Genomic DNA, 27354 nt, shown 5'->3' on the forward strand with positions numbered 1-27354 from the left:
GATGCTGGGTGGCTTATCCAGTTTCATTCCTTCCTGACTTTGTAGCATTTCATACACCTGAGTGTCTCCCTCGACCATTTCAGAAGGGCAGTTAAGAGTCAACTACATTGCTGTGGGGCCTGGAGCCACATGTAGGCCAGTCCGGGTAAAGACAGCAGATTTCCTTCCCTGAAGGACATTAGTGAATCAGATGGGTTTTTACAAGAATGTTTTCTTAGAGTTTTAATTCCAGATTTTTATTGAGTAAATTCAAATTTCATCTGATGCGATTCGAACCTGGGTCCCCAGATTAATTAATTAATTAATCACCTAGACTACATAATTATAGTGTAATATGTATCACACCAGAGATTGAGGATGCACACATACAATTATTACAACACAATAATCTTATCATCGTTTAACAAAGAATGATCCCCAAACCTCCCCAGCCCTCCTTAGTGAATAACGGCCTGAAACTCTCTCAGGTAACAACCAGGGATCTGGGGGGGATCCACACTCCCATCTCTGAGCCAGGCCACCCTGCCCATTAGATGGAAATGCTGTTCTCGATGTTCTTAGGGCGCAGGTCATCGTATTTCAGGACCAGGTTCGCGTTACGCTCCTGGATCAGGCGATCGATTTCCTTCAGCTCGTCCTGAAATTCCCCAATGATACGCTGGACTTTATCTTCAGTGAAATGCTTCTCTTTGTAATCACCAAGTTGTCTCTGCCAAAAATAGAAGAGTTTGTTTTTAGTCAGATACTGCACGTTCGGTTGTACATTGAGGAGCTGGAGAGTGTGGGACCCACGCTCACTGGGAATTGGGGTGAGATTGACAAACCTATTTCACACGGGGTTCTTACATCGCCCAGAACCAGATTGTTTATTTCACTCCGAGATGAGCTGCTGACCAGATATCCACACCGACACCAAGGTCGCCCTTTTCTAACTCCATATCATTGTCCAGATACATAGAATCCCTACAGTGCAGAAGGGGGCCATTCGGCCCATCGGGTCTGCACTGACTATCTGAAAGAGAACCCTACCTAGGCCCATACCCGCACCGTGTTCCCGCAACCTCACCTAATCTTTGCACACTGAGGGACAATTTAGCATGGCCAATCCACCTAACGTGCACATGTGTACTGTGGGAGGTAACCGGAGCACCCAGAGAACTTCTTCTCTGTCTATGTTAATCTCTTTAATTTTATTCCAGTTAATCTCCGATAAAAGGGATGGGAAGATAGCAATAGTGGCCATACATGGACAATTGTTCTTCATTCTTTGGGCTGGAAAAGCAGGCAGCCACGAGGGAGATAACGCAGGTGAAGGACAGGAACGGTAAACTAGTCACAGCATCAGATAAGATAAATGAGGCCTTTGTGACCTTTTACCGGGAGCTGTACATCTCTGAACCCCCGGAGAGGGACTCGATATTGAGGCAGTTTCTCGATGGGCTGGACGTACCAGCTGTGGGGGAGGAAACGAAGCAGAGATGGGAAGCACCACTAGAAGTGGAGGTAGTCCTGGAGGGCATTAACTACATGCAGCCGGGCAAGGCACCGGGTCCAGAAGGATTCCCGGTGGATGTCTATAAAAAGTTTACGGCAGAACTGGCCCCGCACCTGGGGAGATGTTGAATGACTCGCTGTCGAGAGGAACCCTGCCACCCACACTGGCACAGGCCTCTATATCACTGATCCCTAAAAAGGACCACGACCCGAAGGAGGGCAGGTCATATAGACCCATCTCATTCCCAAACACTGACGCCAAAGTCCTGACGGAGGCCCCGGCGAGGCGACTGGAGAGTCGTGGAGGACCAGACGGGCTTCATCAAGGGCAGACAACTAATGGCGAACATCAGACGCCAGCTGAAGGTGATTAAGACCCCACCCGGAAGGAGACGCCAGAAGTGATCATCTCTCTAGACAGAGAACGCCTTTGACAGCTTCAAATGGAGGTACCTCATGGAGGTATTAGAATGGTTTGGGCCAGCGTTTCACGTCGTGGGTGAAACTACTGTACCGCGTTCCCATGGCGAGTGTACGGACAAACACCACCAGCTCTGAATACTTGCGTCTGCACAAATATGCAGCCTATTATCCTCACTACTGTTTGCCCTGGCAATGAGCTACTGGTCATCGCTCGCATGAGCGAAGGGACGGGGAGGCATCCAGAGGGGAGAAAGGGAGCACAGAGTCTCACTCTTAAGCGGATGACTTACTCCTATGTGTCTCAAACCCCCCCTAGCCAGTTTGAGAGATATAATGGAACTCCGAAGGGAGTTCAGAGCCCTCACAGGTTACAAACTCAACCTGAGCAAGTGCAACAGGGAGGGACAGGAAGGAGATCAGAGCTAGGGAACCCTGTCAGTCTGATGGAAGAAGAGGGACCTAGCGGGGAGAGTGTATACAATTAAGATGAACGCACTGCCTAGGTTCCTCTTCCTGTTCTTTTCCCTCCAGATCTTCATCCCCAAGGTCTCCTTCACCAAAGTGGACAAATTAATCATGCCGTTTGTAAGTGTGTGTGTGGGAGGGGGGGGGGGATTCTAGGATCCGCAAGAGTGTCCGAGGATAAGGATGAATATCGGGGCCTGGCCCTTCCGAACCTACTGTTCGACCGCTGGGCAGCTACTGCAGAAAGAGTACGGGGATGGGTCAAGGAGTCGGGAACAGAATGGGTAATAACACAGGAGAGCTCCTGTACAGGGAGATCCCCCGACCACTGGTCATGGCCCTGCACCTATTCCACTCAGCCAAATACTCAAAGAGCCCGGTGGTGGTGGCCCCGTTGAAAATGTGGAACCAGCACAGGCACCACTTTGGTCTGGTCGCAATGTCCACCATGGCCCCCATCTGCAAGAAGCAGAGATTTACCCCCTACGATATTGGACGCCTCCTTTAAAAGGTGGAGACAGGACGAAGGGACACTGACGGCAGGGGACCTACACGTAGACGGCAGAGTAGCGACCCTTGGGACTGGCTGTCTGACTTAGCGGAATTCCTTAATTTGGAAAAAATAAAATTCTCCATTCAAGGATTGGAGGAAGGCTTCCGCCACACGTGGAAGCAATTCACCAGCCTGTTCCAAGACCTCTTTGTGACTAGCAACCAATAAGGGTGGTGGGGGGCGAGGGAGAGACACCTACCAGGATACAGAGCAAGCAAGCAAGGCAGAGGAGCCAGAGGGGACAAAGGGCAAGGAAGCACATGGGTGCAAGCACATCAGCAGTACCAAGGTACGCCCAGAGAGCACCCGCCAAACATGCCCCTGATATGTTTTAATACCAGGAGGCAACATGTATGAAATGAAATGAAAATGAAAATCGCTTATTGTCACAAGTAGGCTTCAAATGAAGTTACTGTGAAAAGCCCCTAGTCACCACATTCCGGCGCCTGTTCGGGGAGGCTGTTACGGGAATCGAACCATGCTGCTGGCCTGCCTTGGTCTGCTTTCAAAGCCAGCGATTTAGCCCTGTGCTAAACAGCCCCTGCATGGCACAGTCATGGTAACCGATCATTGGGAGCCCAAAGGTAAGGACCCCGTATCTGTACATAGGTTGTATGGATACCTGTTTATGTTCCTATTTTTCCTTATTGTATACCCATTCTGTAGATATCTCTTTTTATTGTGGGCTGGTCCTTGCAATATTATTAGAAATGCAAAACCAATAAAAATGCTTTAAAAAACTTCTAAAACTTATAGAACAACTTTAGATTTGCCTTTATTTTATCTGCCAGCATCTTTTCATGCCCCCTTCTTGCTCTCCTAGTTTCCTTTTTAAGTTCCCTCTTGCACATTCTATATACCTCTAGGGCTTCTGCTGTTTTGAAACCTCGATATCTGCCATAAACATCCCTTATTCTCCTAATCCAATGCTGTCTATCCCTCGATATCCAGGGCTCACTGGATTTGTTGGTCCCATCCTATTTCTTGATTGAAACATGAAGTCCCTGTACTCTCCCTATTTCCTGAAATGAGATACGTCCCACTGTTCTGTCACAGATTTACCTAAAAGTGTCTGCTCCCAGTCCATTCTGGCCAAATCATATCTGGTCTTATTAAAATTGGCATTCGCCCAGTTTAGAACTTTGATGTCCGGCCCATGATTGTCCTTTTCCATAGCAATCTTGAAGCTAACTGAGTTATGATCACTGTCTGCAAAATGCTCCCCCACTGATATTTCATCCACCAGATGTGTGGACAAATGCAACCCAGCCAATTATCGCACCGTCAGTCGACTCTCCGTCATCAGCAAGGTGATGGAAGGAGTCATCAACAGTTTTATCAAGCGGCACTTACTCAGCAATAACCTACTCACAGGCGCTTAGTTTGGGTTCCGCCAGGGTCACTTAGCTCCTGGCCTCATTACAGCCTTGATTCAAACGTGGAAAAAGCGCTGTACAACAGAGGTGAGGCGAGAATGATTGACCTCGACATCAAGGCAGCAGTGAGGTGAGAGTGACTGCCCTTGACATCAAGGCAGCATTTGACCAAGTGTGGCATCAAGGAGCCCGAGCTAAACTGGAGTTAATGGGAATCAGGGAACACTCTCCGCTGGTTGGAGTCATACCTGGCACAAAGGAAGATGGTTGTGGTTGTTGGAGTCAATCATCTCAACTCCAAGACATTACTGCAGGAGTTCCTCAGGGTAGTGTCCTAGGCCGAACCATCTTCAGCTGCTTCATCAATGACCTCCCTTCCATCATGAGGTCAGAGGTGGGGGTGTTTGTGGATGACTGCACAATGTTCAGCACCATTCACGACTCCTCAGATACCGAAGCAGTCCCTGTCCAAATGCAGCGAGACCTGGAAAATACCCAGGCTCGGGCTGACAAGTGGCCAGTTACATTCACGCCACACAAGTACCAGGCAATGACCATCTCCCACAAGAGAGGATCTAACCATCGCCCTTTGACATTCAGTGACATTACCATCGCTGTACCAACATCCTGGGGGTTACCATTGATCAGAAACTGAACTGGACCTAGCCACATTAATACTGTGGCTACCAGAGCAGGTCAGAGGCTAGGAATCTTACAGTGAGTAACTCACCTCCTGACTCCCCCAAAGCCTGTCCACCATCTACAAGGCACAAGTCAGGAGTGTGATGGGAGACTCCCCACTTGCCTGGATGAGTGCAGCTCCAACAACACTCAAGAATCTCAACACCATCCAGGACAAAGCAGCTCCATTTGATTGGCACCCCTTCCACAAACATTCACTCCCTCCAACACTGATGCATAGTGACAGCCGTGTGTACCGTCTACAAGATGCACTGCAGCAACTCACCAAGGTTCCTTAGGCAGCACCTTCCAAACCCACGACCTCTACCATCTAGAAGGACAAGAGCAGCAGATACCTGGGAACCCCGCCACCTGGAGGTTCCCCCTCCGAGTCGCTCACCGCCCCGACTGGGAAATATATCGGCCGTTCCTTCACTGTCGCTGGGTCAAAATCCTGGAATTTCCTCCCTAACAGCACAGTGGGTGTACCTACACCTCAAACACTGCAGAGGTTCAAGAAGGCCGCTCACCATCACTTTTTGAAGGGAAACTATGGATGGGCAATAAATGCTGGCATAACCAGCGACACCCACATCTCGTAAATTAATTTTTTTTAAACCCTCTCGGACTGTGTTTCACTCAGCCGAAGGCTTTCCCACTGCTCGTGCACCCACTCACTGGTTCCTCCATTTCCTCGCTCCCTCTGGAACCTCCTCCTTTGCATTCCGACAATGTTGCCCCCCTGCACATCCCCAATTTTAATGCTGTGACTCTGACCCCAAGTTCCAGACCCTCCAGCCAGAGCGAAAAGGGGGTCGCAGCTTCTGCCCTGCCAAGCTCTCTCAGAGTTGTTATGTTTCATTCTCCCAAGCACCAGAGAGCATTGGTCCGTTCTACTCGCTCGTACCTCAGCAGTCAACACTCTCATCTCTGAGAACCAATGTGGTGAACTCTGGGTTCCTGGTCATAGTCACTCGCTCTTCAAAAGTGGGTCCGATGCCAAGTTTACTGATCAATTCCTTACCATTTCCCAGGGCGTGTGATTAAGGATCCAGAGAATTGCCACTTGGAAGCAGGATTGGTGAACATTGGGCAGTGATTCCATGATGTACTCCATGGTCACTTTCCCCTTTACAGTGGGAGGAGGTTTCCTCATTGAGCAGGGCGAGTTGGGGACCCAGGAACCCCAGCCATACTGTTCAGTGAAGGAAAGAAAATCAATTTCAGTCAGGTAAAAAGACAAAAAGCAATTTTATTCACGTCCCCATCTCCCCCCAATCTCAAAGACTGCGCCGACCCTCTGAAGGAGCACACTACCGAGCTCCCCCCCCTCCCCCACCCTGTCCCCCTAACCCCATCTAATCTTTTCAGATAATTTAGCCCGATTTAACATTTCATGTGAAAGATGTCAGCTCTGACAGGGGAGCACTCCCTCAGCACTGCACTGAACAACAGCTTTGGCTGCGTGGTCAGGGGTAGGGGTTTGAACCCACTACCTGTGCCTCAGTGCTGACTATGGAGCCAAGCTGCCACTAAAGCCAGCTGTGGGCTAGCACAGGGAGCAGGTAGGCCCGGGTTCTGTAGGTGTGCTCCAGAGGTACTGAGCTGGATTCTCCGATCCTACGGCTATATCCGCAGGATCCATCTGATCTGATGGTCAGAAAGGCACCGCCGTCCCCGCACTGAACCTCCGTCCGGTGGGGGGCTCGCAGCCACGCAGCATAAAGGCCCCAATGGTCACGCAACATGACGGCAGCTGCGTGCAGACCCGGCCTGCCAAAAACTGCTGTAACCAGTCTCGCCACTCCCGGACCACCCCCCACCAGTCCCCCCAGCCCCCGCTGAAGCTGCCCCTGCCAGCGGAACGGCTCGCCCCCTTCCCACCGACTGTGACGGCGCTGGACACCGTCTGTAGCCGCCCCGCAAAGTCCCCGAACGGCGTGAGCGCACGTGAGCGACGGCATCAGGGACTCAGCCCATCGCGGGCTGAGCATCGGGGAAGGGCCTCCCCAGTACGGTGTTTTTGAGGGGACGGAGCATCACAAAAAAACGGTGCCACCCCTGATTCCGGAGTAAACGGAGATTCTCTGGCCGATCGGCAGACGAGATTTTGGCGTCGGCGACCGCAGAATCCAGCTCAGTGGCTCGGAGTTTCTACTGCCTGTCATGAAATCAGCTCGGAACAGGGAGATGTTATTCCAGCCAGCTCGCTGGGTACAGGCACTGCCCAGTGTGATACTGACCTCACACTGAGCAGAAGGCATCGGGTCCAATCTCTGTGCTGTCAGCTCAATCCAGCCAAGGAAGCTGTTGACCTCAGAACCCTGGGCCGTGTAAACCTCACTTAGACCACAGCCCACATGTAATCCGGTATGCAATTCTGTTTCTCTCTCACCAACCCCTTCTGCCCATCCGTCTCTTGATTCGAAAGTCTCGCTGTGTGGATGTTTACCTGTCCATTATTCAAGGCTGCGTGCTGGGCACTGCAGGTGTAGATAACCATGGTGAGGAATTTGCAGAGATCCTTCTTGGTCTGAAACGATGTTGGAAATTCTGAAAGACAGACACCATTCAGAAAGTAAAGCTGAGAGGAAATGGAGGGAGCTTCACTCGAGGTGGATTGTACTGGAGGTTCTGAGGAAGGGTGTCCCATTCACCAGCGTCAACATCCCTCACCTTAAAAAGCACAAAAGTTAGTCAACCCTTCTCAATGTTTATACGAACAGTAGAAAAGGGAGCAGCAGTAGGTGATATGGTCCCTCGAGTCTGCTCCACGATTCAGTGACATAGATCATGGTTGAAGTGCCAATTTATAAACCTTTACCAAAATGCTCTTAGTATGTTTGGCGCACCCGAATCTATCAATCTCAGCTTTAAAATTTATAATACAGCCTACATCAATTGCCGTTCACAATAAAAGAATATAAAATTCCCCCACCTTTCTGTGTCAAAGGTTTTCCTAATTTCACTTCTGAAATGTCCGAGACTCTCCAAAAGAGTAAAGCTCCCGCTACACTGTCCCCATCAAATACTCCCAGGACAGGTACACCATGGGGTTAGATACAGAGTAAAGCTCCTTACACACTGTGCTCATCAAACACTCCCAGGACAAGTACAGCACAGCGTTTGAGACAGAGTAAAGCTCCCTCAACACTGTCGCCATCAAACAGTCCCAGGACAGGTACAGCATGGGGCAAGATACAGAGTAAAGCTCCCTCAACACTGTCCCCATCAAACACTCCCAGGACAGGTACAGCATGGGGATAGATACAGAGTAAAGCTCCCTCAACACTGTCGCCATCAAACACTCCAAGGACAGGTACAGCACGGGGTTAGATACAGAGTAAAGCTCCCTCTACACTCCCCATCAAATAATCCCCGGACAGCTACAGCAAGGGGTTAGATACAGAGTAAAGCTCCCTCAACAATGTCCCCATCAAACACTCCCAGGACAGGTACAGCATGGGGTTAGACACAGAGTAAAGCTCCCTCTACACTCCCCATCAAATAATCCCCGGACAGGTACAGCAAGGGGTTAGATACAGAGTAAAGCTCCCTCAACACTGTCCCCATCAAACACTCCCAGGACAGTTACAGCACGGGGTTAGATACAGAGTAAAGCTCCCTCTACACTCCCCATCAAATAATCCCCGGACAGCTACAGCAAGGGGTTAGATACAGAGTAAAGCTCCCTCAACACTGTCCCCATCAAACACTCCCAGGACAGGTACAGCACGGGGTTAGATACAGAGTAAAGCTCCCTCTACACTCCCCATCAAATAATCCCCGGACAGGTACAGCAAGGGGTTAGATACAGAGTAAAGCTCCCTCAACACTGTCCCCATGAAACACTCCCAGGACAGGTACAGCATGAGGTTAGATACAGAGTAAAGCTCCCTCTACACTCCCCATCAAATAATCCCCGGACAGGTACAGCATGGGGTAGGATACAGAGTAAAGCTCCCTCTACACTGTCCCCATCAAACACTCCCAATACAGGTAATGCATGGGGCAAGATACAGAGTAAAGCCACCTCAACACTGTCCCCATCAAACACTCCCAGGACAGGTACAGCATGGGGTTAGATACAGAGTAAAGCTCCCTCAACACTGTCACCATCAAACACTCCCAGGACAGGTACGGCACGGGGTTAGATACAGAGTAAAGTTCCCTCTACACTCCCCATCAAATAATTCCCGGACAGGTACAGCAAGGGGTTAGATACAGAGTAAAGCTCCCTCTACACTGTTCCCATAAAACACTCCCAGGACAGGTACAGCACGGGGTTAGATACAGAGTAAGGCTCCCTCTACACTGTCCCCATCAAACACTCCCAGGACAGGTATAGCATTGGGTTAGATACAGAGTAAAGCTCCCTCCACACTGTTCCCGTCAAACACTCCCAGGACAGGTACAGCACGGGGTTACATACAGAGTAAAGCTCCCTCCAGACTGTTCCCATCAAACACTACCAGGACAGGTACAGCACGGGGTTAGATACAGAATAAAGTTCTCTCTACACTGTCCCCATCAAACACTCCCAGGACAGATGCAGCATGGGGTTAGATAACAGAGTAAAGCTCCCTCTACACTGTCCCTATCAAACACTCCCAGGACAGGTATAGCATTCGGTTAGATACAGAGTAAAGCTCCCTCCACACTGTTCCCGTCAAACACTCCCAGGACAGGTACAGCAGTGGGTTAGGTACAGAGTAAAGCTCCCTCTACACTGTCCCCACCAAACACTCCCAGGACAGGGACAGCACGGGGTTAGATACAGAGTAAAGCTCCCTCTACACTGTCCCCATCAAACACTCCCAGGACAGGTACAGCATGAGGTTAGGTACAGAGTAAAGCTCCCTCTACAGTGTCCCCATCAAACACTCCCAGGACAAGTACAGCATGAGGTTAGGTACAGAGTAAAGCTCTCTCTACACTATTCTATCAAACATTCCCATGACAGGTAGAGCACGGGGTTAGATACAGAGTAAAGCTCCCTCTACACTGTCCCCATCAAACACTCCCAGGACAGGTACAGCATGGGGTTAGGTACAGAGTAAAGCTCCCTCTCCACTGTTCCCATAAAACACTCCCAAGACAGGTACAGCACGGGGTTAGATACACAGTAAAGCTCCCTCTACACTGTCCCCATCAAACACTCCCAGGACAGGTACAGCACGGGGTTAGACACAGAGTAAAGCTCCCTCCACATTGTCCCCATCAAACACTCCCAGGACAGGTGCAGCACGGGGTTAGATACAGAATAAAGTTCTCTCTACACTGTCCCCATCACACACTCCCAGGACAGATACAGCAAGGGGTTAGATACAGAGTAAAGCTCCCTCTACACTGTTCCCATAAAACACTCCAAGGACAGGTACAGCACGGGGTTAGATACAGAGTAAGGCTCCCTCTACACTGTCCCCATCAAACACTCCCAGGACAGGTATAGCATTGGGTTAGATATAGAGTAAAGCTCCCTCCACACTGTTCCCGTCAAACACTCCCAGGACAGGTACAGCACGGGGTTACATACAGAGTAAAGCTCCCTCCAGACTGTTCCCATCAAACACTCCCAGGACAGGTATAGCACGGGGTTAGATACAGAATAAAGTTCTCTCTACACTGTCCCCATCAAACACTCCCAGGACAGATGCAGCATGGGGTTAGATAACAGAGTAAAGCTCCCTCTACACTGTCCCTATCAAACACTCCCAGGACAGGTATAGCATTGGGTTAGATACAGAGTAAAGCTCCCTCCACACTGTTCCCGTCAAACACTCCCAGGACAGGTACAGCAGTGGGTTAGGTACAGAGTAAAGCTCCCTCTACACTGTCCCCACCAAACACTCCCAGGACAGGTACAGCACGGGGTTAGATACAGAGTAAAGCTCCCTCCACACTGTCCCCATCAAACACTCCCAGGACAGGTACAGCACGGGGTTAGATACAGAATAAAGTTCTCTCTACACTGTCCCCATCACACACTCCCAGGACAGATGCAGCATGGGGTTAGATAACAGAGTAAAGCTCCCTCTACACTGTCCCCACCAAACACTCCCAGGACAGGGACAGAACGGGGTTAGATACAGAGTAAAGCTCCCTCTACACTGTCCCCATCAAACACTCCCAGGACAGGTACAGCATGAGGTTAGATACAGAGTAAAGCTCCCTCTACACTCCCCATCAAATAATCCCCGGACAGGTACAGCATGGGGTAGGATACAGAGTAAAGCTCCCTCTACACTGTCCCCATCAAACACTCCCAATACAGGTAATGCATGGGGCAAGATACAGAGTAAAGCCACCTCAACACTGTCCCCATCAAACACTCCCAGGACAGGTACAGCATGGGGTTAGATACAGAGTAAAGCTCCCTCAACACTGTCACCATCAAACACTCCCAGGACAGGTACGGCACGGGGTTAGATACAGAGTAAAGTTCCCTCTACACTCCCCATCAAATAATTCCCGGACAGGTACAGCAAGGGGTTAGATACAGAGTAAAGCTCCCTCTACACTGTTCCCATAAAACACTCCCAGGACAGGTACAGCACGGGGTTAGATACAGAGTAAGGCTCCCTCTACACTGTCCCCATCAAACACTCCCAGGACAGGTATAGCATTGGGTTAGATACAGAGTAAAGCTCCCTCCACACTGTTCCCGTCAAACACTCCCAGGACAGGTACAGCACGGGGTTACATACAGAGTAAAGCTCCCTCCAGACTGTTCCCATCAAACACTACCAGGACAGGTACAGCACGGGGTTAGATACAGAATAAAGTTCTCTCTACACTGTCCCCATCAAACACTCCCAGGACAGATGCAGCATGGGGTTAGATAACAGAGTAAAGCTCCCTCTACACTGTCCCTATCAAACACTCCCAGGACAGGTATAGCATTCGGTTAGATACAGAGTAAAGCTCCCTCCACACTGTTCCCGTCAAACACTCCCAGGACAGGTACAGCAGTGGGTTAGGTACAGAGTAAAGCTCCCTCTACACTGTCCCCACCAAACACTCCCAGGACAGGGACAGCACGGGGTTAGATACAGAGTAAAGCTCCCTCTACACTGTCCCCATCAAACACTCCCAGGACAGGTACAGCATGAGGTTAGGTACAGAGTAAAGCTCCCTCTACAGTGTCCCCATCAAACACTCCCAGGACAAGTACAGCATGAGGTTAGGTACAGAGTAAAGCTCTCTCTACACTATTCTATCAAACATTCCCATGACAGGTAGAGCACGGGGTTAGATACAGAGTAAAGCTCCCTCTACACTGTCCCCATCAAACACTCCCAGGACAGGTACAGCATGGGGTTAGGTACAGAGTAAAGCTCCCTCTCCACTGTTCCCATAAAACACTCCCAAGACAGGTACAGCACGGGGTTAGATACACAGTAAAGCTCCCTCTACACTGTCCCCATCAAACACTCCCAGGACAGGTACAGCACGGGGTTAGACACAGAGTAAAGCTCCCTCCACATTGTCCCCATCAAACACTCCCAGGACAGGTGCAGCACGGGGTTAGATACAGAATAAAGTTCTCTCTACACTGTCCCCATCACACACTCCCAGGACAGATACAGCAAGGGGTTAGATACAGAGTAAAGCTCCCTCTACACTGTTCCCATAAAACACTCCAAGGACAGGTACAGCACGGGGTTAGATACAGAGTAAGGCTCCCTCTACACTGTCCCCATCAAACACTCCCAGGACAGGTATAGCATTGGGTTAGATATAGAGTAAAGCTCCCTCCACAGTGTTCCCGTCAAACACTCCCAGGACAGGTACAGCACGGGGTTACATACAGAGTAAAGCTCCCTCCAGACTGTTCCCATCAAACACTCCCAGGACAGGTACAGCACGGGGTTAGATACAGAATAAAGTTCTCTCTACACTGTCCCCATCAAACACTCCCAGGACAGATGCAGCATGGGGTTAGATAACAGAGTAAAGCTCCCTCTACACTGTCCCTATCAAACACTCCCAGGACAGGTATAGCATTGGGTTAGATACAGAGTAAAGCTCCCTCCACACTGTTCCCGTCAAACACTCCCAGGACAGGTACAGCAGTGGGTTAGGTACAGAGTAAAGCTCCCTCTACACTGTCCCCACCAAACACTCCCAGGACAGGTACAGCACGGGGTTAGATACAGAGTAAAGCTCCCTCCACACTGTCCCCATCAAACACTCCCAGGACAGGTACAGCACGGGGTTAGATACAGAATAAAGTTCTCTCTACACTGTCCCCATCACACACTCCCAGGACAGATGCAGCATGGGGTTAGATAACAGAGTAAAGCTCCCTCTACACTGTCCCCACCAAGCACTCCCAGGACAGGGACAGAACGGGGTTAGATACAGAGTAAAGCTCCCTCTACACTGTCCCCATCAAACACTCGCAGGACAGGTACAGCATGAGGTTAGGTACAGAGTAAAGCTCCCTCTACAGTGTCCCCATCAAACACTCTCAGGACAAGTACAGCACGGGGTTAGATACAGAGTAAAGTTCCCTCCACACTGTCCCCATCAAACACTCCCAGGACAGGTACAGCACGGGGTTAGGTACAGAGTAAAGCTCCCTCTACACTGTCCCCATCAAACACTCCCAGGACAAGTACAGCATGAGGTTAGGTACAGAGTAAAGCTCTCTCTACACTATTCTATCAAACATTCCCATGACAGGTAGAGCACGGGGTTAGATACAGAGTAAAGGTCCCTCTACACTGTCCCTAACAAACACTCCCAGGACAGGTACAGCATGGGGATAGATACACAATAAACCTCCCTCTACACTGTCCCCATCAAACACTCCCAGGACAGGTACAGCACGGGGTTAGATACAGAGTAAAGCTCCCTCTACACTATCCCTATCAAACACTCCCAGGACAGGTACAGCACGGGGTTAGATACAGAATAAAGCTCTCTCTACACTGTCCCCATCACACACTCCCAGGACAGGTACAGCACGGGGTTACATACAGAGTAAAGCTCCCTCTACACTGTCCCCATCAAACACTCCCAGGACAGGTATAGCATTGGGTTAGATACAGAGTAAAGCTCCCTCCACACTGTTCCCGTCAAACACTCCCAGGACAGGTACAGCACGGGGTTACATACAGAGTAAAGCTCCCTCCAGACTGTTCCCATCAAACACTACCAGGACAGGTACAGCACGGGGTTAGATACAGAATAAAGTTCTCTCTACACTGTCCCCATCAAACACTCCCAGGACAGATGCAGCATGGGGTTAGATAACAGAGTAAAGCTCCCTCTACACTGTCCCTATCAAACACTCCCAGGACAGGTATAGCATTCGGTTAGATACAGAGTAAAGCTCCCTCCACACTGTTCCCGTCAAACACTCCCAGGACAGGTACAGCAGTGGGTTAGGTACAGAGTAAAGCTCCCTCTACACTGTCCCCACCAAACACTCCCAGGACAGGGACAGCACGGGGTTAGATACAGAGTAAAGCTCCCTCTACACTGTCCCCATCAAACACTCCCAGGACAGGTACAGCATGAGGTTAGGTACAGAGTAAAGCTCCCTCTACAGTGTCCCCATCAAACACTCCCAGGACAAGTACAGCATGAGGTTAGGTACAGAGTAAAGCTCTCTCTACACTATTCTATCAAACATTCCCATGACAGGTAGAGCACGGGGTTAGATACAGAGTAAAGCTCCCTCTACACTGTCCCCATCAAACACTCCCAGGACAGGTACAGCATGGGGTTAGGTACAGAGTAAAGCTCCCTCTCCACTGTTCCCATAAAACACTCCCAAGACAGGTACAGCACGGGGTTAGATACACAGTAAAGCTCCCTCTACACTGTCCCCATCAAACACTCCCAGGACAGGTACAGCACGGGGTTAGACACAGAGTAAAGCTCCCTCCACATTGTCCCCATCAAACACTCCCAGGACAGGTGCAGCACGGGGTTAGATACAGAATAAAGTTCTCTCTACACTGTCCCCATCACACACTCCCAGGACAGATACAGCAAGGGGTTAGATACAGAGTAAAGCTCCCTCTACACTGTTCCCATAAAACACTCCAAGGACAGGTACAGCACGGGGTTAGATACAGAGTAAGGCTCCCTCTACACTGTCCCCATCAAACACTCCCAGGACAGGTATAGCATTGGGTTAGATATAGAGTAAAGCTCCCTCCACACTGTTCCCGTCAAACACTCCCAGGACAGGTACAGCACGGGGTTACATACAGAGTAAAGCTCCCTCCAGACTGTTCCCATCAAACACTCCCAGGACAGGTATAGCACGGGGTTAGATACAGAATAAAGTTCTCTCTACACTGTCCCCATCAAACACTCCCAGGACAGATGCAGCATGGGGTTAGATAACAGAGTAAAGCTCCCTCTACACTGTCCCTATCAAACACTCCCAGGACAGGTATAGCATTGGGTTAGATACAGAGTAAAGCTCCCTCCACACTGTTCCCGTCAAACACTCCCAGGACAGGTACAGCAGTGGGTTAGGTACAGAGTAAAGCTCCCTCTACACTGTCCCCACCAAACACTCCCAGGACAGGTACAGCACGGGGTTAGATACAGAGTAAAGCTCCCTCCACACTGTCCCCATCAAACACTCCCAGGACAGGTACAGCACGGGGTTAGATACAGAATAAAGTTCTCTCTACACTGTCCCCATCACACACTCCCAGGACAGATGCAGCATGGGGTTAGATAACAGAGTAAAGCTCCCTCTACACTGTCCCCACCAAACACTCCCAGGACAGGGACAGAACGGGGTTAGATACAGAGTAAAGCTCCCTCTACACTGTCCCCATCAAACACTCCCAGGACAGGTACAGCATGAGGTTAGATACAGAGTAAAGCTCCCTCTACACTCCCCATCAAATAATCCCCGGACAGGTACAGCATGGGGTAGGATACAGAGTAAAGCTCCCTCTACACTGTCCCCATCAAACACTCCCAATACAGGTAATGCATGGGGCAAGATACAGAGTAAAGCCACCTCAACACTGTCCCCATCAAACACTCCCAGGACAGGTACAGCATGGGGTTAGATACAGAGTAAAGCTCCCTCAACACTGTCACCATCAAACACTCCCAGGACAGGTACGGCACGGGGTTAGATACAGAGTAAAGTTCCCTCTACACTCCCCATCAAATAATTCCCGGACAGGTACAGCAAGGGGTTAGATACAGAGTAAAGCTCCCTCTACACTGTTCCCATAAAACACTCCCAGGACAGGTACAGCACGGGGTTAGATACAGAGTAAGGCTCCCTCTACACTGTCCCCATCAAACACTCCCAGGACAGGTATAGCATTGGGTTAGATACAGAGTAAAGCTCCCTCCACACTGTTCCCGTCAAACACTCCCAGGACAGGTACAGCACGGGGTTACATACAGAGTAAAGCTCCCTCCAGACTGTTCCCATCAAACACTACCAGGACAGGTACAGCACGGGGTTAGATACAGAATAAAGTTCTCTCTACACTGTCCCCATCAAACACTCCCAGGACAGATGCAGCATGGGGTTAGATAACAGAGTAAAGCTCCCTCTACACTGTCCCTATCAAACACTCCCAGGACAGGTATAGCATTCGGTTAGATACAGAGTAAAGCTCCCTCCACACTGTTCCCGTCAAACACTCCCAGGACAGGTACAGCAGTGGGTTAGGTACAGAGTAAAGCTCCCTCTACACTGTCCCCACCAAACACTCCCAGGACAGGGACAGCACGGGGTTAGATACAGAGTAAAGCTCCCTCTACACTGTCCCCATCAAACACTCCCAGGACAGGTACAGCATGAGGTTAGGTACAGAGTAAAGCTCCCTCTACAGTGTCCCCATCAAACACTCCCAGGACAAGTACAGCATGAGGTTAGGTACAGAGTAAAGCTCTCTCTACACTATTCTATCAAACATTCCCATGACAGGTAGAGCACGGGGTTAGATACAGAGTAAAGCTCCCTCTACACTGTCCCCATCAAACACTCCCAGGACAGGTACAGCATGGGGTTAGGTACAGAGTAAAGCTCCCTCTCCACTGTTCCCATAAAACACTCCCAAGACAGGTACAGCACGGGGTTAGATACACAGTAAAGCTCCCTCTACACTGTCCCCATCAAACACTCCCAGGACAGGTACAGCACGGGGTTAGACACAGAGTAAAGCTCCCTCCACATTGTCCCCATCAAACACTCCCAGGACAGGTGCAGCACGGGGTTAGATACAGAATAAAGTTCTCTCTACACTGTCCCCATCACACACTCCCAGGACAGATACAGCAAGGGGTTAGATACAGAGTAAAGCTCCCTCTACACTGTTCCCATAAAACACTCCAAGGACAGGTACAGCACGGGGTTAGATACAGAGTAAGGCTCCCTCTACACTGTCCCCATCAAACACTCCCAGGACAGGTATAGCATTGGGTTAGATATAGAGTAAAGCTCCCTCCACAGTGTTCCCGTCAAACACTCCCAGGACAGGTACAGCACGGGGTTACATACAGAGTAAAGCTCCCTCCAGACTGTTCCCATCAAACACTCCCAGGACAGGTACAGCACGGGGTTAGATACAGAATAAAGTTCTCTCTACACTGTCCCCATCAAACACTCCCAGGACAGATGCAGCATGGGGTTAGATAACAGAGTAAAGCTCCCTCTACACTGTCCCTATCAAACACTCCCAGGACAGGTATAGCATTGGGTTAGATACAGAGTAAAGCTCCCTCCACACTGTTCCCGTCAAACACTCCCAGGACAGGTACAGCAGTGGGTTAGGTACAGAGTAAAGCTCCCTCTACACTGTCCCCACCAAACACTCCCAGGACAGGTACAGCACGGGGTTAGATACAGAGTAAAGCTCCCTCCACACTGTCCCCATCAAACACTCCCAGGACAGGTACAGCACGGGGTTAGATACAGAATAAAGTTCTCTCTACACTGTCCCCATCACACACTCCCAGGACAGATGCAGCATGGGGTTAGATAACAGAGTAAAGCTCCCTCTACACTGTCCCCACCAAGCACTCCCAGGACAGGGACAGAACGGGGTTAGATACAGAGTAAAGCTCCCTCTACACTGTCCCCATCAAACACTCGCAGGACAGGTACAGCATGAGGTTAGGTACAGAGTAAAGCTCCCTCTACAGTGTCCCCATCAAACACTCTCAGGACAAGTACAGCACGGGGTTAGATACAGAGTAAAGTTCCCTCCACACTGTCCCCATCAAACACTCCCAGGACAGGTACAGCACGGGGTTAGGTACAGAGTAAAGCTCCCTCTACACTGTCCCCATCAAACACTCCCAGGACAAGTACAGCATGAGGTTAGGTACAGAGTAAAGCTCTCTCTACACTATTCTATCAAACATTCCCATGACAGGTAGAGCACGGGGTTAGATACAGAGTAAAGGTCCCTCTACACTGTCCCTAACAAACACTCCCAGGACAGGTACAGCATGGGGATAGATACACAATAAACCTCCCTCTACACTGTCCCCATCAAACACTCCCAGGACAGGTACAGCACGGGGTTAGATACAGAGTAAAGCTCCCTCTACACTATCCCTATCAAACACTCCCAGGACAGGTACAGCACGGGGTTAGATACAGAATAAAGCTCTCTCTACACTGTCCCCATCACACACTCCCAGGACAGATGCAGCATGGGGTTAGATAACAGAGTAAAGCTCCCTCTACACTGTCCTTATCAAACACTCCCAGGACAGGAATAGCATTGGGTTTGATACAGAGTAAAGCTCCCTCCACACTGTTCCCGTCAAACACTCCCAGGACAGGGACAGCACGGGGTTAGATACAGAATAAAGCCAGCGCTACACTGTCCTGCATCAAACACTCCCAGGACAGGTACAGCACGGGGTTAGATACAGAGTAAATCTCCCTCTACACTGTCCCCACCAAACACTCCCAGGGCAGGTACAGCATTGGGTTAGATACAGAGTAAAGCTCCCTCCAGACTGTTCCCATCAAACACACCCAGGACAGGTACAGCACAAGGTTAGATACAGAATAAAGCTCTCTCTACACTGTCCCCATCACACACTCCCAGGACAGATGCAGCATGGGGTTAGATAACAGAGTAAAGCTCTCTCTACACTATCCTATCAAACACTCCCAGGGCAGGTAGAGCACGGCGTTAGATACAGAGTAAAGCTCCCTCTACACTGTCCCCATCAAACACTCCCAGGACGAACTTCCGGGTGCGGCGATGACCAGCTGAGTCGCACGTTTCGGCAGCTCCCTGTGAAACGGACTTTTGGGCTCTTGATAGGAGCCCCAACGGCAATTTTAACGGCTGAAAACACCGTGCGATAAACCAGAAGGGTGTTCCCCCTGGACACGGATGGAAAAAGGAGAGGAAAGTGGCCGGATTGCAGCGGATCCTTTGGAACAACGGCAAGGAAGGCAAGCAGAAACCAAGATGGCGTCGGAAGGTGGCAGTTTCATATGGGGCCCTGAACAACAAGAGTTTTTGAAACGCTGCGTGGAGGAGATAAAAAAGGAAATGAAGAAAGAGTTGTTGGCCCCGATATTACAGGCGATTGAAGGGCTGAAAGAGGAACAAAAGACCCAGGAGCAGGAGCTTCGGGTCGTGAAGGCGAAAGCAGCAGAGAATGAAAACGACATACAGGGCCTGGTGGTGAAGTCGGAGATACAGGAGGCACACCAGAAACGATCTGTGGAGAGGTTGGAGGCACTGGAAAATAACGCAAGGAGGAACAACTTGAGGATTCTTGGCCTTCCTGAAGGTGTGGAGGGGGCGGACGTCGGGGCATATGTGAGCACGATGCTGCACTCGTTAATGGGAGTGGAGGCCCCGACGGGTCCGTTGGAGGTGGAGGGAGCATACCGAGTTATGGTGCGAGGACCGAGAGCAGGAGAAGCTCCCAGAGCCATAGTGGTGAGATTTCTCCATTTTAAGGATAGAGAAATGGTCCTTAGATGGGCGAAGAAAACTCGGTGTAGTAAATGGGAGAACGCAGTTGATCCGCGTCTATCAAGATTGGAGTGCGGAGGTGGCGAGAAGGAGGGCGAGCTTTAATCGGGCCAAAGCGGTACTTCACAAAAAAAAGATAAAGTTTGGAATGCTGCAACCGGCAAGACTGTGGGTCACATATCAAGGGAGGCACCACTACTTTGAGACGGCGGATGAAGCGTGGACTTTTATTGTAGAAGAAAAATTGGAATGATTGGACTACGAAAATGAACGTTTGGACAAAGTGGTGGGACGAGTGGGGGGGGGCGAAGAGGGATTGTATGATTAATCCTGCGGTATGGTAACTTTTCTTTCTCCCACAGGTGGTGATGGGGGGAGGTGGGGAGGGAGAGGAGATGGGGCGTTGGCCATGGGAGGCGGGGCCGAGGGAGAGGCGCGGGCTTGGTTCCCGCGCTATGATAATTATGGCGGGAATAGAGAAGCAGGAAGGAGGGGGCGCCGCACGGGGCGAGCCGTGATCACGGGGGGAAGCCGAGGTCAGCCAGAGTTTGCTGACTTCTGGGAGCAACATGGGGGGAGTAATTACGCTAGCGGGGGGTCTAGCGGGGGGGGGGGGGGAGGGGGGAATTACTGGGTTGCTGCTGCTGGGGAAAGGGGGGAGTGGGTGCGGGAAAGGATGGGCGGGGGGGCACCGTCTGGGAGAAATACAGCCGCGTGGGAACTGGGCGAGAAGCTGGAAAAAGATGATGGCTAACCGGCAAGGGGGGGGGGTGGGAAGCCCCCCAACTCGGCTGATCACGTGGAACGTGAGGGGGCTTAACGGGCCGATAAAGAGGGCACGAGTACTCGCACACCTTAAGAAACTTAAAGCAGATGTGGTCATGTTACAGGAAACACACCTGAAACTGATAGATCAGGTTAGGTTGCGCAAAGGATGGGTAGGGCAGGTGTTCCATTCGGGGCTGGATGCGAAAAACAGGGGGGTGGCTATATTAGTGGGGAAGCGGGTAATGTTCGAGGCAAAGACTATAGTGGCGGATAACGGGGGCAGATACGTGATGGTGAGTGGCAAATTACAGGGAGAGATGGTGGTGTTGGTAAACGTGTATGCCCCGAATTGGGACGATGCCAATTTTATGAGGCGAATGCTAGGACGCATCCCAGACCTAGAGACCGGAAAGCTGATAATGGGGGGAGACTTTAACACGGTGTTGGAACCAAGGCTGGATAGGTCGAAGTCCAGGACTGGTAGGAGGCCGGCAGCAGCCAAGGTGCTTAAGGATTTTATGGAGCAGATGGGAGGGGTGGACCCGTGGAGATTCAGTAGACCTAGGAGTAAGGAGTTCTCGTTTTTCTCCTATGTCCATAAAGTCTATTCACGCATAGACTTTTTTGTGTTGGGTAGGGCATTGATCCCGAGGGTGAGGGGAACGGAATATACGGCTATAGCCATTTCGGATCATGCCCCACACTGGGTAGACTTGGAGATAGGGGAGGAAACAAGAGGGCGTCCACCCTGGAGAATGGATATGGGACTAATGGCGGATGAGGGGGTGTGCTTAAGGGTGAGGGGATGCATTGAAAAGTACTTGGAACTCAATGACAATGGGGAGGTTCAGGTGGGAGTGGTCTGGGAGGCGTTGAAGGCGGTGGTTAGGGGGGAGCTGATATCAATAAGGACACATAAAGGGAAGCAGGAGAGTAAGGAACGGGAGCGGTTGTTGCAAGAACTTTTGAGGGTGGACAGACAGTATGCGGAAGCACCGGAGGAGGGACTGTATAGGGAAAGGCAAAGGCTGCATGTGGAATTTGACTTGCTGACCACAGGCACTGCAGAGGCACAATGGAGGAAGGCGCAGGGTGTACAGTATGAATATGGAGAGAAGGCGAGCAGATTGCTGGCACACCAATTGAGGAAAAGGGGAGCAGCGAGGGAAATAGGGGGGGTGAGAGACGAAGATGGAGAGACGGAGCGGGGAGCGGAGAGAGTGAATGAAGTGTTTAAGACATTTTATAAAAAATTGTATGAAGCTCAACCCCCGGATGGGAGGGAGAGAATGATGGAGTTTTTGGATCGGCTGGAAATTCCCAAGGTGGAAGAGCAGGATAGGATGGGATTGGGAGCACAGATCACGGTAGAAGAAGTGGTGAAAGGAATTAGGAACATGCAGACGGGAAAGGCCCCGGGACCGGACGGATTCCCAGTTGAATTTTACAGAAAATATTTGGACTTGCTCGCCCCGCTACTGACGAGGACCTTCAACGAGGCAAAGGAAAGGGGACAACTGCCCCCGACTATGTCAGAAGCAACGATATCGCTTCTTTTAAAGAAGGAAAAGGATCCGCTACAATGCGGGTCCTACAATCTCCCTCCTCAATGTAGATGCCAAGGTCTTGGCCAAGGTAATGGCAATGAGAATAGAGGAATGTGTCCCGGGGGTGGTTCATGAGGACCAAACTGGGTTTGTGAAGGGGAGACAGCTGAACACGAACATACGGAGGTTGTTAGGGGTAATGATGATGGCCCCACCAGAGGGTGAAACGGAGATAGTAGTGGCGATGGATGCCGAGAAAGCATTTGATAGAGTGGAGTGGGATTATCTGTGGGAGGTGTTGAGGAGATTTGGGTTCGGAGAGGGGTATGTTAGATGGGTGCAGCTGTTGTATAGGGCCCCAGTGGCGAGTGTGGTCACGAATGGACGGGGATCGGCATATTTTCGGCTCCATAGAGGGACAAGGCAGGGATGTCCTCTGTCCCCATTACTGTTTGCACTGGCGATTGAGCCCCTGGCGATAGCGCTGAGAGGTTCCAAGGGATGGAGGGGAATACTTAGGGGAGGAGAAGAACACCGGGTATCTTTATATGCGGATGATCTGCTACTATATGTGGCGGATCCAGCGGAGGGGATGCCAGAAATAATGCGGATATTTGGGGAGTTTGGGGATTTTTCAGGGTATAAATTGAACATGGGAAAGAGTGAGCTGTTTGTGGTGCATCCAGGGGAGCAGAGTAGAGAAATAGAAGACCTACCGTTGAGGAAGGTAACAAGAGACTTTCGTTACCTGGGGATCCAGATAGCTAAGAATTGGGGCACATTGCACAGGTTAAATTTGACGCGGTTGGTGGAACAGATGGAGGAAGATTTCAAGAGATGGGACATGGTAGCATTGTCAATGGCAGGGAGGGTGCAGGCAGTTAAGATGGTGGTCCTCCCGAGATTCCTTTTTGTGTTTCAGTGTCTCCCGGTGGTGATCACGAAGGCTTTTTTCAAAAGGATAGAAAAGAGTATCATGGGTTTTGTTTGGGCCGGGAAGACTCTGAGAGTGAGGAAGGGATTCTTACAGCGTAGTAGGGATAGGGGGGGGGCTGGCACTACCGAGCCTAAGTGAGTATTATTGGGCCGCTAATATTTCAATGGTGAGTAAGTGGATGGGAGAGGAGGAAGGAGCGGCATGGAAGAGATTAGAGAGGGCGTCCTGTAGGGGGACCAGCCTGCAGGCTATGGTGACAGCCCCATTGCCGTTCTCACCAAGGAACTATACCACGAGTCCGGTGGTGGTAGCTACACTGAAGATTTGGGGACAGTGGAGACGACATAGGGGAAAGACCGGAGCACTGGGGGGGTCCCCGATAAGAAACAACCATAGGTTTGCCCCGGGGGGAATGGATGGGGGATATGGAATGTGGCAAAGAGCAGGTATAACGCAATTGAAAGATCTATTTGTGGATGGGAAGTTTGCGAGTCTGGGAGCGCTGACCGAGAAATATGGGTTGCCCCAAGGGAATGCATTCAGGTACATGCAATTGAGGGCTTTTGCGAGGCAGCAGGTGAGGGAATTCCCGCAGCTCCCGACACAAGAGGTGCAGGACAGAGTCATCTCAAAGAAATGGGTGGGGGACGGTAAGGTGTCGGATATATATAGGGAAATGAGAGACGAAGGGGAGACTATGATGGACGAACTAAAAGGGAAATGGGAAGAAGAGCTAGGGGAGGAGATTGAGGAGGGGATGTGGGCAGATGCCCTAAACAGGGTAAACTCGTCGTCCTCGTGCGCCAGGCTAAGCCTGATTCAGTTTAAGGTATTACACAGGGCACATATGACTGGAACACGGCTCAGTAAATTTTTTGGGGTGGAGGATAGGTGTGCGAGGTGCTCGAGAAGCCCAGCGAATCATACCCATATGTTTTGGTCATGCCCGGCACTACAGGGGTTTTGGATGGGGGTGACAAAGGTGCTTTCAAAAGTAGTAGGAGTCCGGGTCGAACCAAGCTGGGGGTTGGCTATATTTGGGGTTGCACAAGAGCCGGGAGTGCAGGAGGCGAAAGAGGCCGATGTTTTGGCCTTTGCGTCCCTAGTAGCCCGGCGCAGAATATTGCTAATGTGGAAAGAAGCCAAGCCCCCGGGGGTGGAGACCTGGATAAATGATATGGCGGGGTTCATAAAGTTAGAGCGGATTAAGTTCGTCCTAAGGGGGTCGGCTCAAGGGTTTACTAGGCGGTGGCAACCGTTCGTCGAATATCTTGCGGAAAGATAGATAGGGGAGAACAAAGAAGGCAGCAGCAGCGGCCCAGGACTTGGGGGGGGGGGAGGGATGGGGGGGGATGGGGGGGGGGGTGTGGCCTGAGACTAGGCAGTTGCCAATTAGGGCTAGTTTTTATTTTTTGTTATTTAATATTTATTTATTTGTTGTTGTTTTTCTTTAAATTTAAAAAAGGTCATTATTATCTGTATTGTTACAATGTTGTGTAAAGGATGCACAATGTACTGTGTTGGTTGACCAACAATTTACAATAAAATATTATTTAAAAAAAAAAACACTCCCAGGACAAGTACAGCATGAGGTTAGGTACAGCGTAAAGCTCTCTCTACACTATCCTATCAAACACTCCCAGGGCAGTTAGAGCACGGGGTTAGATACAGAGTAAAGCTCCCTCTACACTGTCCCCATCAAACACTCCCAGGACAGGTACAGCAAAGGGTTAGATACAGAGTAAAGCTCCCTCTACACTGTCCCTATCAAACACTCCCAGGACAGGTACAGCACGGGGTTAGATACACAATAAAGCTCCCTCTACACTTTCCCCATCAAACACTCCCAGGACAGGTACAGCACGGGGATAGATACACAATAAAGCTCCCTCTACACTTTCCCCATCAAACACTCCCAGGACAGGTACAGCACGGGGTTAGATACAGAGTAAAGCTCCCTCTACACTATCCCTATCGAACACTCCCAGGACAGGTACAGCACGGGGTTAGATGCAGAGTAAAGCTCCCTCTCCACTCTCCCCATCAAACACTCCCAGGACAAGTACAGCATGGGGTTAGATACAGAGTAAATCTCTCTCTACACTGTCGCTATCAAACACTCCCAGGACTGGTACAGCACGGGGTTAGATACAGAGTAAAGCTCCCTCTACACTGTCCCCATCAAACACTCCCAGGACAGGTACAGCATGGGGTTAGATACTGAGGTAAGCTCCCTCTACACTTTTCCATCAAGCACTCCCAGGACAGGTACAGCACGGGGTTAGATACAGAGTAAAGCTCCCTCTACACTGTCCCCATCAAACACTCCCAGGACAGGTACAGCACGGGGTTAGATACAGAGTAAAGTTCCCTCTACACTGTCCCCATCAAACACTCCCATGACAAGTACAGCACGGGGTTAGATCCAGAGTAAAGCTCCCTCTGCACTGTCCCCATCAAACACTCCCAGGACAGGTACAGCACAGGGTTAGATACAGAGTAAAGCTCCCTCTACACTGTCCCCATCAAACACTCCCAGGACAGGTACAGCACGGTGTTAGATACAGAGTAAAGCTCCCTCTACACTGTCCCCATCAAACCCTCACCCCCTGACCCTTGGTAGTGCCACCCTGGCACTCAGGCAATGCTCCTGCCAGCTTTTTGGTGCCACCCAAGCACTTTGGCAGTGCTAGGGTGGAGGTGCAAGGTGCCCGCTGACAGTGCCAAGGTGCCCACATTTCAGGGGAGGACCAGTGAGCCACCCTGCACTTACCCTCACCACTCAGGGGTCTCCAATGGTCCACGGGACCCCAAGGTCCCTGGGGAGGCTGGAGAATCGAAGGAGGCCAATGGATAGGCACAGGTAGGTCGTAAGTCGGTATACAACCTACTTGCGCGAGCGTCATTTGGTCCTGTCCATTTGTGTCGCAGTTCCGACTCCGACGTGTCGTGGGACTTCGGAGAATCTTGCCGGGGCGGTGCCTGTCAGAAGGCTCACCGCAGTCCTCTCCTGGTATGAGCTGGATGGCCTCCTTCCCTGATATCCGATTCTATGGCTGCGATCTTTCCGCCACGCTGCACCAGAAAAGCAGGTCTCCACGGCACAGCGCGACCAGTGAACGTCGGGAGACCCCGCTCCCGGGATCCACCCGGCTCGCAACGCCTTGCGAGATTCAACGCAATCTCACCAGACGCCGCAAGGGGAATCCCGCCCGCAATGGACGGGATCAGTTTTTTGGCAAATCTGCATATTAGAGCGAGGCAGTAAGCCTGCATCTAGTGTGCAGAATCCCGAGGTACCCGAGGCTTTGGGGATTCATTCCCTTTGCCTTGGGGACTTCGGGCGAGCGTTGTTTGGTACTGGTCCCCACAAACGGAACGGCACTCGTGGGGGTCTTGATCGGTGGCCCCCACCTTTGGGCAGGGTGGTACCCCGGCACTGCTGGTGCCAACGGGTACCCTGGCAGTGTGAGCTAAGTGGCAGCCTGGCACTACCCAGGTGGTGCTGACAGGGGCAGTGCCAAGCTGGCAAATTTTGTGCGTGCTAGATGGGGGAGTTTGGGAATTATTTTTCGCGCGCCTCGGAAATCGGGACCGCCTTTAAAAACGGCATCCCAGCGAGCAGGGCTCCCTATCGTAACGTTGCCCGTTCACGCCCTTGTTTCTACGAGTGCCGGGAAACACACGGCTAAACGCGCTCGCCATTTTGGGAAGATCACATCCTATGATTTCAGAGGGAGAAGAAAAGCTGGTTTTATTCATGTCCGTGTTTACATTCACTAACCTGAATTTTTATTGCCTTCAAATCCAACCTGAGTGATGTCCTGAATCCAGGCCTGAACCTCAGGGTCATCTTGTACCTCCATGTCATTCTGGTAGTGATGCTTCACAATCTTGGTGACAAAGCTGAAGGTAACATTCAGATGTGTTGAGGATCAATAATGAGTTCAAACGCACTGTACCTGTCAGGCTTTTTAAATTCATTTGAGAGATGTGTGTACAAATGGAAAGGTCAACTTTTTGATTTTTGATCTCACGTTTCCCGGCGAAGGAGGTGACGGACTCATTTCTTGAGCCACAGTAGATCATGTGGTGATGGTGCTTCCCCAGCACTGTGACTAGTCGGGGGTCCAGCATTTTAATCGAGTGACGATGA

The 27354-nt window shown here is 50.8% G+C and overlaps 1 protein-coding gene across 1 annotated transcript in view; it reads right to left on the reverse strand.

Moving 5' to 3' along the window:
• Positions 1-265: 265 nt before the first annotated feature.
• Positions 266-27354, reverse strand: part of LOC140404727 (polyunsaturated fatty acid 5-lipoxygenase-like) — an 88554-nt gene continuing 61465 nt past the window's right edge. Inside the window, exons 11-14 of the mRNA XM_072493407.1 lie at positions 26983-27104; positions 7445-7545; positions 6017-6187; positions 266-709 (exon numbers count right to left, since the gene is read on the reverse strand). Of these exons, the coding sequence (XP_072349508.1) occupies positions 530-709; positions 6017-6187; positions 7445-7545; positions 26983-27104 (574 nt within the window). The 3' untranslated portion in view covers positions 266-529. The remainder of the gene's footprint in view (positions 710-6016; positions 6188-7444; positions 7546-26982; positions 27105-27354) is intronic.

The sequence above is a fragment of the Scyliorhinus torazame genome, chromosome 31 (genome assembly GCF_047496885.1).
Source record: "Scyliorhinus torazame isolate Kashiwa2021f chromosome 31, sScyTor2.1, whole genome shotgun sequence".
In the NCBI taxonomy this organism is placed as follows: domain Eukaryota; kingdom Metazoa; phylum Chordata; class Chondrichthyes; order Carcharhiniformes; family Scyliorhinidae; genus Scyliorhinus; species Scyliorhinus torazame.